This window comes from Octopus bimaculoides, chromosome 10 (genome assembly GCF_046866305.1).
Source record: "Octopus bimaculoides isolate indiv1 chromosome 10, ASM4686630v1, whole genome shotgun sequence".
NCBI lineage: Eukaryota > Metazoa > Mollusca > Cephalopoda > Octopoda > Octopodidae > Octopus > Octopus bimaculoides.
The window spans coordinates 54,703,617-54,716,479 of NC_142937.1; the positions used below are offsets into that span (position 1 = coordinate 54,703,617).

Below are 12,863 nucleotides of genomic sequence, written 5' to 3' on the forward strand. Positions count from 1 at the left end.
CCATGACCATGAGACCGGTCGATCCAAAGAGTAAGAGAAAACTCGCTCCTCACCAGATGCCGGATGACTGTAAGAGAGTGAGGGTAATTTAACCTCTGTATTTATATTTTTGTTAACTTAATTAGGTTAACCGATGGAAGCCTCGAAAGGTGTAAGAGGTCAGTTCGTTCTCATTAATATCTTAGTGCAGAAAGGCTTGTAGCGAACTCTAGTGAACTTCCTCTCTCTATTATATATACATACATACGAACGTAGCAGGTAACAGCTAACCTTTGGGCGCTGTTTTGGACCCTGTTGTGTCTACCACTCTGGTTGGTTGATATTGGTGCAATTTGTCTCTTACTCTATCGCACGCCAATATGCAACCCAACCAATCGCAGCCTCCAAATAAATCACGTGAGACAGTCTGTTCTAAACTACATTTGAGCCTACCGTTAGGTATAAAAACTCACCTTCTCCTAGTCTCGGGGTCTGTTGGTTCCAGGCCTTCTAAGGTCTAACCACTGACCACATTACAGCGACCTCTATCTTCGTCGCCACCATCATGTCTCTCATCAACGTTGTCAACAACATCTCTACACAGCACCGACAATACTGCACAGGTTCTAACATGTCGCTGTTCGTGAGCTTTTCACCAGGGTTAACAGCAAACATACAACTCACGCAGATGCATGTAGATATGAATAAACATCCATCAACAACTCCCATTTATCATTCAGCTTGTGTATATATACGTGTGGCCGGCATTAAAGACATTTAAAGTTACCACCTTGTTCCATGTATTTCTTTATACCGTGTTCCTGTAAAATGATATTACAGCTTTCTGAGTAGAGTCACATTAGATGGAATACAACATATTCATCTATAGGCTAAAATAATGGGCTAAGAAATTGTTTGTGAATTTGGAAAATGTGGATTCGCTTCCGAATCTTAGCTAAGGTATTCTGTTGCTGTCTGCTACATATATAACATACATACATACATACATACATACATGTGTATATGTGTGCTTGTGTGTGTGTGTCTATCTATCTATCTATCTATCTATCTATCTATCTATCTATCTATCTATCTATCTATCTATCTATCTATCTATGCATATAAAAGATCCTATTTCATTATGTCGGCTATGGCCTGGTGATTCTTACCTGTAACATGTTTTATGAAATCGTACCAATAATAATAATAATAATAATAATAATAATAATAATAACAACAACAACAAAAGTGAGTCCGTGGTCTATGCTACAGAGCTGGAGCAGAGCTGGTGTGAACAAATTACGAGGAAGAAAAGTCAGGAAAGCATGTCGATAGTGACAGTAATATCGTTGTGTTAGAATTTGAGAGGGTTAATTTCAGTGCAGTGTAGAAGTTGCAAGGGATATTAAAAGAGTAAGTAACTCCCTGGTGTAAGAGACAATTGATGTAAGAAACAAATAGATCAGGAGATGGCCACATAAACTGTTGAAAATAACTCAGTAGCATAACTGGGGGTCCATTTTTGTGTCCATGACTATTCTGATTATTCTACTTATCCTCATATTGTACTGCTCGCACACTACTCACATCAGCTCTACTGACTTTTCTCTTTTTTGACATATCAACTCGTCTATATCACTTCTTAACTTTATTCACTCATTTGTAATTTTGAAACCTAGATAACAAAGCTATTATATACAATCTCTATCCGAAGAAGAATAGATCTCAGAAACATTACATTATTTTATTTCATGCAGTAGATTAACTCACTGAACTCTTCCACAAATTATGATATTGCTATAAATGTAGAATTTTCTTTTATCTAAGGTATAAATGTCTTCAAATACATTGAAGGTTGATAGTAGCAATGTTACCGGAGGCCGGTTTGTGCTTTTGTTCTCACTGGATCCAAATTACATATTCCATACATTTCCTTACATAGCATTAAGGTTTTTCACTATGACCAACATCACTGAGAGGTTGTCTTCTTGGAATTTATCTCAGAGATACCTTATTTCATCGGAGTGGGTCCACTCTAAAGACTATCTGTTTCTATTATGTCACTAGACTTCAATGAAGAGTTGAATCTCTTGAAGATTTTACTTCAATTAGTATAGCTTATTAATTAGGAATTTCTACAAGTATCTTAAACGGTTTTATTTTTAGTCGTTATTCATTTTAACTACAGTAATCCCTCGCCATATCGCGGTTCACCTATCGTGGTTTATTATTTAAGCTTACGTCGATTCCTCCGTGGTGTTGTTTTGCATTTATAATAAAATAAATTGTAAATACAATAAAATGAATACAATACGATAAAATAAATACAATAAATAGAAACAATAAAATAAATACAAATTATAAAATAATAATATTAAAAAATATATACAGTAAAGTACTGTTTCTACTTCGCGGATTTTCACCAATCGCGGGCAGTTTTGGAACGTAACACCCGCGATAGTCGAGGGATTATTGTATGTTGTTTATCTCTCAAATGGCTTTGAAGACTCGATTCAGCGACTCACACATAGCTTTCGTATTAAGTTCTGATATTTTGTCAAATATTCTTTCGTGTTAGTTTTGTTTATCTAATGACAACTACTTAGAGCTAGCCATTACAAGTTGATAACTAACTTCTGATTAATATGTAATACTTTATTTAAAATTTCGACACCCATGCTTATGTTGTTGCAAACTGCCAACCTTTGTATTCTGTGGCTTGGGTGTAATACTGGACCATCATTCATTTCTTGACTTCACCCAGTTTAATTTCATAGTCTTGATTTTTTTTCAAAACGTCCTTGTCTTGTTCCGAAAAGAAGCTATTTGTGAAATACATTTTCTCTTCTGTCTCTGTAGGCTGTTTACCGATTCTGATTTACCTTTCAGACTTTCTCTTTTGATCCTGGAATATCCCACTTGTATTCCTGGATTTTTACTCAGCTTGTTATTTTTACAATATGCAAAACAACTGTAAAACAAAAAAACTTAAGGAAGTGAATGTTTAAAATGAGACAACAGCGTGTGTGTGTGTCTGTGAGAGAGAGAGAGAGAGAGAGAGAGAGAGAGAGAGAGAGAGAGAGAGAGAGAGAAGAGGGGCTGACATAGTTAAATAGACTAGTAGATAAATAAATAGATAAATAGATATATTGACTGATAGGTTAGATAGATGGGTGAATGACGGGATAGCTAAATAAATGTATAAACAGGTAAGTTGGTAGATAGATGGATAGGTAGATAGGTAAGTATTTTGGAATGGAAATAACGTATATGTATGTGAAGACAGGTAGAGAGAGGGAGAGTGAAAGAGAGAGAGAGAGAGAGAGAGAGAGAGAGAGAGAGAGAGAGAGAGAGAGAGGTGATGAGAGAGGGAGACAGAAAAAGAGAAAGAATGACATAACTAAAGCAAACGAGCAATGCTTTTAATATTCTACAATAAGACCAAATGGGAGTATTTTGTCTGTATTGTAAGAATGCGTGCGTGTGCGTGCTCGTGCGTGTCTTTACTTCAGCTCATCCCCTATATAAATATATAGAGAAATGATGGAGGTAAGGAACAAGAAGAGAAAAACATCATAAAAATAAAAATCCATTCTAATTTGAAAATACGTTAGAGTTTCCTTGCCCTAAATTTAGGACATGTTCTAGTATAATCAAGGGGCCCATGAAAAATAAATGAAGAGATAAAAAGGGATACAGATTTAGGGAAATATTAGCTGAAAAACGTACTTTAGGTTTTTGTTTTGTTAGCGTTAACAGATATCATTTTCCCAGAAGAGTTTAAAAAATTAAATGTTAAATCAGTATCAGAGAAAAAAAAACGAAAAAAATGGTGGTGATTTGAATGTTATCTGGATGTCGTCTGCTCGGATGTAAGATTTCCCTCTGGAAACGTTTCCTTTTACTCTGCTCCACAGAGACTCTCAGTCCCATCCCAGGATTTGTAATTCTGCTATTCACACACACACACGCGCACACACACACACACGCGCGCACACACGCACACACGCACACATTCACACATCAAAAGTCCGTCCCTCCAACTTACAATCTTAAAGTACCATTGCACTATATCAGTACTTTTCTTCTTCCTATTTTCCTTTCTTTTTTGGTCTTTTCTTTCTTTTATTCTTTGTTACTTTCTTTTCTTTCATTTACTCTTTCTCACCACACACTCCTATCCCTCTCTTTCTCTCTCTCTCTCTCTCTCTCTCTCTCTCTCTCTTTCTCTCTCTCATATTTTCAAAGACTCGCTTCATTTCCTATACTTCATTCTAATGGCTTTATTCCACCCGACTTCAACTTCTCTAATCCATCCTCTTTAATTTCTTCATTTTCGTGTTTTCTGTTTTTCACCCTTTTATTGTTTCTGTTTATCGTACCTCTTATTCATTCATTCACTTGGTCCTTTCTTTCTTTCTTTCTTTCTTTCTTTCTTTCTTTCTTTCTTTCTTTCTTTCTTTCTTTCTTTCTTATTCATTCAACTTTTCTTCATATTTTCCTTACCCATTTAACTTCTCTTTCATTGGTTTCTTCTTCTTCTTCTTCTTCTTCTTCTTCTTCTTCTTCTTCTTCTTCTTCTTCTTCTTCTTCTTCTTCTTTCTTTCTTTCTTTCTTTCTTTCTTTCTTATTCATTCAACTTTTCTTCACATTTTCCTTACCCATTTAGCTTCTCTTTCATTGGTTTCTTCTTCTTCTTCTTCTTCTTCTTCTTCTTCTTCTTCTTCTTCTTCTTCTTCTTCTTCTTCTTCTTCTTCTTTCTTTCTGTCTTTCTTTCCACCTTAACATCTTCAAGTCTCCACTCCCTCCACTATACACCAACGAACAACTTTATTACAGCTAAAGGAGTGAACTCCACATCTGGTTAGGCCATAACTTTTAACATTAACCAGATGAGGCACCGATAGTGTGCCTCCATGCGATCACTCGACCTGCTAGAAATAGCCATCAAATTCCTTTCAAACGATACCACACAGCTATTAAAATGTCTGGATGGTCATGGCTGGAACACTTTTGATCATAGGTTGTCTCAGTGAGATCTTATCTGAAGTAAAAACCAGCATTATCCAGAAATACCGTCCTCTACTACATAGAAAACAATCACCCAACTCTGCAAATCAGCTTCTAATCGTTGTCTTATTCTTCAAGTTTCCATCTGACCCAGTTCTTATACAACAGTAGCTAAACTATTCTTATCACAATCAACACACAAATTAAAGATCCTTAACCTTCACACGGAACCTAATTTCTTAGGAGTACAAAAAAACGCCATTTTATTTGGGAATGTTATTTACAACTTCGCACCTGTGTTAAGAGTCAGATAGATGGTAACACGCTCGATTAGCGATACAGCTGACAGGGCTGGGAGAAGAAAACGCTTGCTTCCTAACCACTTGCTTACAGGTTCGATTTCATTGCTTGGTTGACATGAAATTTTTTTGTCGAAATCGTGGTTCATTGGTTGATGGAAACTGTAATGAGGCATGTCAAAGGGAGAGTTAATTGCTAAATGGAAACTGTGTGAAAGCCTTCAAAGGGGCAGTTCATTGGGTATTCCAGCGACCTACATTTTGTTGCCATTTTTCGTGATACGTTCCCTCCTCGAGGCTATCTTAACTTCTTCAAACCGTCCGTTTCGAATCTTCTGAAAAAGGTTGCGACTACTACACTCCAACTGCTGAGGAAATATAAAAGTTGATAGTTCGAATCTGTGTTTCTGCGAAGACATTTTAAAGCCTTTGTTGGTTCTATCAAGTACCAAGTTGTAAATAAATAGCACAGGGATGTACGTAGTGTTTCATTAATATGTACCTGTTGATCAGATTAAACTCACACACACACACACACACACACACATTCATGCATGATATACATACACACATATACACATTCACGCATGCACAAATGAATGAAAGGCAAATTTGGCCGCGGCAGGATTTGAACTCAGAATATAAAGGATCCCGATGAAATGCCACTAAGCATTTTGTCTGACACACCAACGATTCTGCTAGCTGGCTGCCTTTCTTCGTAAACTGCCAACATAGTTTCTCTATAACTCTATTGATGTCGGCTGCTTAGCGTGAAGTTGTAGAACCTTTTATATTTCTAGTGAGATTTTTCTGTCTTGAAAAGCCTCAAATATGAAGCTTATTAAATATATCTATTTTGTTTCCTAATATTCTATGGCTGGCGCCTTTTAACGAAAAAAGCTGTACTCAAAACTCCCGTTCATAACTTTTTTTTACATTAGACATGTTATGATGTTGTAAATGTACTTGTGGCCCTTATAGAGTTCCTATTACTCTTTCTTTTATAGGAAACATTTGGTCTTTCAAAATAATTATCACGAATAATAAATTGGATTCTCCAAGCACACACAGTTGTCGAAACCTTGCTTCGACCCGTTCAGTATGAATTTAGGATTGACTAGGTTAGCTCTATTGAGCTGTGGGTATTGTCTGTGAGGTTTCAACAAAGACATAACTAATATTGATTTCAAATTTTGGCACAAGGCCAGCAATTTTGGTGGAGGAGTGAGTCGATTACATCGACCCCTGTGCTCGACTGGTACTTATTTTATCGATCGCGAAAAGCTGAAAGGCAAAGTCGACCTCTGCGGAATTTGAACTCAGAACGTAATGACGGACGAGATGCCGCCAAGCATTTTACCCGGCGTGTTAACGATTCTGCCAGCTAATATCAGCTGATAAATAATTCAAACATTCATTCTTGTCTCCAGAAGTAATTTCTGGTGGGGCGAAAGAGGTTTTGATCTTGGGATGTATCGAGAAAACCAGTGACCCTGAAAACCTTAACTTCCAGTACTGGTGCTGCTGTTGTTGTCGTTGTTACTGCTGATGTTGCTACTGTTATTGCTGCTGCTGCTATTGTATCAAATCAATATCTCTTCTTAGAATAGAAATAAATAAGAAAGATAAAAGATAAAAGTTGGAAAATGGTAATGGAGATTAGGAAGTAAAAGGAAAAAAGAAAAGAAAAGAAAAATGGAGCGAGGTTAAGAGAGTATGTAATATGAACAGAATGGGGTGCTGTTAAAAGGCCAAATTGTGGTAATCTTTAGTGAGTGGCCTCTATTTCTGTAATCTTTTCTTGATATCATTTTATCAATTGTAAGCTGTTGTAGCATGTGAAACAATGAGGGAGCCTACCCAAAATAGCAACCAAATCTCCTGTAAATTACAACCCACCGTTTTAAACAATTTACTTCTAGATATATCTTAAGTGGCCGAATGGTCACGGCTAAACTGCCTTTGATCATAGGTCTCTATTCTATTGGGATTGACCAAGGGCTAAACAACAACAACTACTACTACTGCTGCTGCTGCAACTACTACTACTACTACTACTACTACTACTACTACTACTACTACTATTACGACTACTACTACTACTATTATTACAACTACTTTCTACTATAGGTATGAAAACTGAAATTTTTGGGGAGGGGTTAAGTCGATTACATTGACCCCAGTACGCAAGTGGTACTTAATTTATCAACCCCCAAAGAATAAAAGGCAAAGTCGACTTCGAAGGAATAATAATAATAATCCTTTCTACTATAGGCACAAGGCCTGAAATCTTTGGAGAGGAGACTAGTTGATTACATCGACTCCAGTGTTTCACTTGTACTTAAATTATTGACCCCGAAAGATGAAAGGCAAAATCGACCTCAGCGGAATTTGAAATCAGAACGTAAAGACAGACGAAATGCCAACTCGCTGCCATATGATTTTAAATTTTGGCACAAAGCCAGCAATTTCGACTCCAGTACTCAACTGGTATTTATTTTATCTACTTCGGAAGGATAAAAGGCAAATTCAACCTCGGCAAAATTTGAACTCGGAGTATTAGGATGGACGAAATGTCGCTAAGCATTTTGTCCGGCGTGCTAACGGTTCTGCCACCTCACCGCCTGAATAATAATAATAATAATAATAATAATAATAATAATAATAATAATAATAATAATAATAATAATAATAATAATAATAATAATCATGTGTATGGACGGGCTAACGATACCGTCGGAGGAGGTTATGAAACAGATAGAAGAGACGGACTATAAGTACTTGGAGATTTTGGAAATGGATAAATTGATGGAGAAAGAAATGACAGAAGTTTCTCTTCGATCTATCAGATGTGCCCTCTTTGTATTTCATTCTTGTCCGAGGAGGGGACGTATCATGAAAGGTGGAATACTTGCGCAGATTAAGATTGATCCTTAAGTCGAAATTAAACGGACGGAATAAGATCGAGACTATCAACACCTGGGAGGTTTCACTCCTTAGATATGGCGCAGGGGTAATCGCATAGACTGTAGATGAACTAAACGACTTAGACAGAAAGACAAGGAAGCTGCTAACTAGATATGGGTCACTCCACCCAAGAAGTGACACAGACAAACTGTATGTACCAAGAAAAAGTGGTGGGGAAGAGGACTTATTGGATGTGAACACAGCATTAGAGCAAAAGAAAATAACATAGCATGTTATGTAAAAAATGCCACAGAATCGCTATTATTAGAAGTAAGAAGGTCAGGCTTGTGTGTACGATGAAAGATTGTAAAGATAAAGCACTATACAAGAAATTGAAAACGAATGAAACTGAAAATAGGTGGGTAAAGAAAAGAATGCATGGTCAATTTCATAGAGATGTTGAAAATAAGACAGACAGAAAAAAAAAGATGGCTGTGGATGACTAAAAGTGATTTAAAACCGGAAACGGAGGCTCTAATCTGTGCTGCCCAAGAGCAAGCACTAAGAACAAACAACATAGAATACAGAATAGACAACACAGCAGAAAGTGATAAGCGCAGAATCTGTGGACAAAACGGTGAAACCGTATGACATATTACCAGCCAATGTACACCACTAGCCTAGAAGGAATATAAGAGACGCCACGACAATATAGCCAGGCTTGTTCATTGGACACTTTGCAACAAGTATGGACTTAACAGGGTAAAAATTTGGTACGACCACAAACCTGAAGGCATCATCGAAAATAGAAATGCAAAGATCCTATGGGATTTTATGATTCAGTGCGACCATGAGATAGAGAATAGGAAGCCAGACATAGTGTTAATTGAGAAAGAAAACAAACTATGCTGGATCATAGATATAGCATGCCCAGCTGACAACAAGGTATGCGATAAGGATGAAAGAAAAGTCGAGAGATATGACAGGTTAGCTTGGGAAGTTAAGCAGTTGTGGTCGAAAAAAAGGTAGCAGTAGTACCAATGATTGTCGGAGCCCTGGGATCAGTGAGAAAAAATCTCGAGAGGTACGTGGAACAAATAGGGACTTCAATAAGGGTGGAGCACTTGCAGAAAACAGCACTGCTTGGAACCGCTCGAATACTCCGAAAGGTGCTCGAAAAATAAGGAGTTACCTTAGTTCACTGGTAATAAACAGTTGACACTGTAGTACATCTCCAGCCTTAGAAGCTGTGCAAAGGCAATGATGATGATGATGATGATGATAATAATAGTAATAATAATAATAATAATAATAATAATAATAATAATAATAATAATAATAATAATAATAATAAAATTAAAGAAACTAGTATGAATGAACGCGACACTCTCCCCAAAATTCGCAATTCTAACCAAAACCTGAAAATAATTGGTAAAATCCGCCTTGCACTTAAGGATATAATTTCAGCTAATGATGTTGATATTAAAGATCTCAACCACCTGTACTATGCATCCGCAAGAATCTCAAAGATTCTATATGGTGAAAAGATTAGAAAAAGACAACACTCCCACAAAAAGCCTTCTTGACAAGAACGCATTCAACACCAAATTAAGCTGCTTAGATCTGACATAGAATGTTTGAAAAACCTTAAATTTGACAAGAGTATCAAACCTACAAAGACCCATAAACTAAAGAAAAAATATAATATGAAAACCATAGTTGACATTGATGCCACCATAGAAACCATCAAGCAAAAGGTATGTGCTAAAGCTGCCCGCATAGCAAGGTATGAAAAGCGTGTTAGATTCTTCCGAGATAATAACATGTTAAAAAATAACCCCAAAAATTTCTACAGGAAGATAGGGAAAACACCAGTAACAATAAAGTCTGTCCCATCAAAAGAAGAAGTGCAAGAATTTTGGAATAAAATCTGGGCAGAAGATAAAACACACAATGAAAAGGCCCCTTGGATTGATAGAATATCTACAGACCTAGACTCCTTAGTGGGAGGGGGTCAAGGTAGAAGATATAAGATCTGCTCTCAGGAGGTCAAGCAAATGGAAGTCTCCAGGAAAGGATAAAATTCCTAACTTCTGGTTGAATGCCTTCCCAGAAAGCCATGAACTGCTAAATCCTAGTTTGATGCCCTCTTGGCTAGTTAATGGTTTAACATTCCTGCTTCCAAAAAATGAGGAAACAAACGAACCAAAAAATTATCGCCCCATAACCTGCTTAACAACAATGTATAAGACACTAACATCTGTCCTAACCGAGTACACCTATAGTTTTTTAATAGAAAGTAGCATATTCCCTAATGAGCAAAAGGGATGTAAACGTGGATCTTATGGTTGTAAAGATCAGCTACTCATCAATAAGATGATCTTAGAAGATTGTCACAAGCGACACAAAAACTTGTCAATAGCCTGGATAGACTATAAAAAGGCCTTTGATAGCCTACCACATAGCTGGATTAGGAAATGTCTGGAAATGTATAAAATAGCTCCTACTCTGCGAAACTTTTTATCTGTAAGTATGAGATCATGGAGAACCACACTGATGTTGAACAATGACAATGAATCTCTAAATGCTGGAGATGTAAGAATTTCATGTGGCATTTTCCAGGGTGACTCACTATCACCACCCCTCTTCTGTCTAGCCCTAATACCGCTCTCAAAATTGCTCAATGATGCACAGTATGGTTATAAAATATTTGATAAAAATATAAATAATCTCATTTACATGGATGATTTAAAGCTCTTTGCAAAAAATGACCAACAACTCAAAGGCCTACTAGCGATTGTTAAACAATTCAGTGATGACATCAGGATGCAATTTGGCCTTGATAAATGTGCAAAAGCTACCTTTATCAAAGGAAAAATGACAAATACATCTAATGTGAACCTTGACCAGCAAAATGTCATAAAAGAGTTAGAACCAGCGGAGAGCTACAAATACCTAGGGGTAATTGAAGGGGACAATATCAAGCACTCAGTGATGAGGGAAAGGATCAGAAGAGAATGTTATCGCAGGGTGAGAGCAATACTGAAGACAGAGCTGAACGCGAGAAACAGGATCGAAGCGATCAATGCTCTAGCCATACCAGTCGTGACTTACAGTTTCAACATCGTTAACTGGTCAATTACTGAAATATGTAATGTTGACAGAAAAATACGAAAACTGTTGACAATGCATAGAATGCACCACCCTAAGGCAGATATAGAACGTCTTTATCTGCCAAGAAAAGAAGGAGGCCGAGGACTTTTACAGCTGGCATTATCAATGAAGGTAGCCACAATTGGCCTAGACACCTATCTGAGAAACTCTGAGGACTGGATGCTAAAACTTGTCTTAAAATATGAAAGCAAGAAAGCATCTTACTCAGTAACAAAACAGGCAAAGGAATATCTAAGTGAATTCCAATTGCAACAAATTCAAGAATTAGACGAACTAGAAACATCTGCAGAAAAAGCTAAGCGCTTGAAAACCCGTGCTAAAATTGCTGCCTTAGCTATTATGACTGAAAAATGGCATGGAAAACCTCTGAATGGCAAATACCCAAAGAGAGCGAATAATGCAGATATTGACAAAGCCCTTACCCACCAATGGTTAATGGCCTCTGGCTTGAAATCAGAAACAGAGGGGTTTATCATAGCAGCCCAAGATCAATGCCTACCTACAAAGAACTACCAGGCCAACATATTAAAGAACGGCAGCTCCCCATTATGTCGTATATGCCAACAACAAAATGAGACCATCGATCATGTTGTCTCCATGTGCAGTCTGCTTGCGCCTACAGAGTATCTCAACAGGCATGATAGAGCTGCACAATATATTCACTGGGTAATATGCAAAAACCTGGACTTGCCCCATGATAAAAACTGGTGGGAACACAAACCACCCCCAGTACTTGAAAATGATCACATTGCACTCCTCTGGAACTTCACCATTCAAACTGACAGAAAGATAGACGCAAATAGGCCAGACATCATACTGAAAGACTTCAGACAAAAATCATGCCTCCTCATTGATATGACTGTCCCAATCGATATAAACGTATCTGTCAAGACCTACCAAAAACTGAGCAAATATAAAGATCTTGAAATAGAAATTAGCAAAATGTGGAATCTGAAGACGAAAACAATACCTATTGTCATAGGTGCCCTGGGAATGACAGCGAAACGGGCTGATTACTACTTAGATCAGATTCCAGGAAACCCCAAAATGGCTGAAGTTCAAAAGATAGTGCTCATGGGAACTGCCCATATCCTACGTAAAATACTGTCTATGTGATCTCAAATTTTAAAACAAGCACATAATTTTCTTATGGTTTCTTAAATATTCACTTGAACAAAACTGTACAAATCCAAATATATGGTACCCTAGGCATAACACCTACATGAACTTCTAACTTGTTGTCTCTTGAGGTCTCTGGGTGAGACTTGGATCCAACTTGTACAAATGCAAAACAAAAGTCAAACATAAAATAATAATAATAATAATAATAATAAAGCAGAGACTGAAGGATTTTTAATTGCTACATAAGACCAAAGCCTCCCCACTAGAAATTACCAAAAACATATAATGGAAAGAAACATAACAAGTAACTGCAGAATATGTGGAGATGGGCAAAGAAACAATAAATCATATTATCTCTGGCTGCCTAGTCCT

The 12,863-nt window shown here is 37.1% G+C and overlaps 1 protein-coding gene across 1 annotated transcript; it reads left to right on the top strand.

Annotated features, from left to right (window-relative positions):
* Positions 1-11,890: 11,890 nt before the first annotated feature.
* On the top strand, positions 11,891-12,485 carry LOC149133734 (uncharacterized). The gene is made up of 2 exons (XM_089358243.1): positions 11,891-12,209; positions 12,405-12,485. The coding sequence occupies exons 1-2, from the start codon at positions 11,967-11,969 to the stop codon at positions 12,483-12,485; spliced, it is 324 nt and encodes a 107-aa protein (XP_089214369.1). The 5' UTR covers positions 11,891-11,966.
* Positions 12,486-12,863: the final 378 nt, after the last annotated feature.

Bases quoted from the DNA above. Each gene is read 5' to 3' on its own strand.
- LOC149133734 (XM_089358243.1), top strand. From the start codon at position 11,967: ATGTGCAGTCTGCTTGCGCCTACAGAGTATCTCAACAGGCATGATAGA. The intron at 12,210-12,404 runs TGCCTCCTCATT...GATCAGATTCCA, and splicing joins AAGACTTCAGACAAAAATCA to GGAAACCCCAAAATGGCTGA.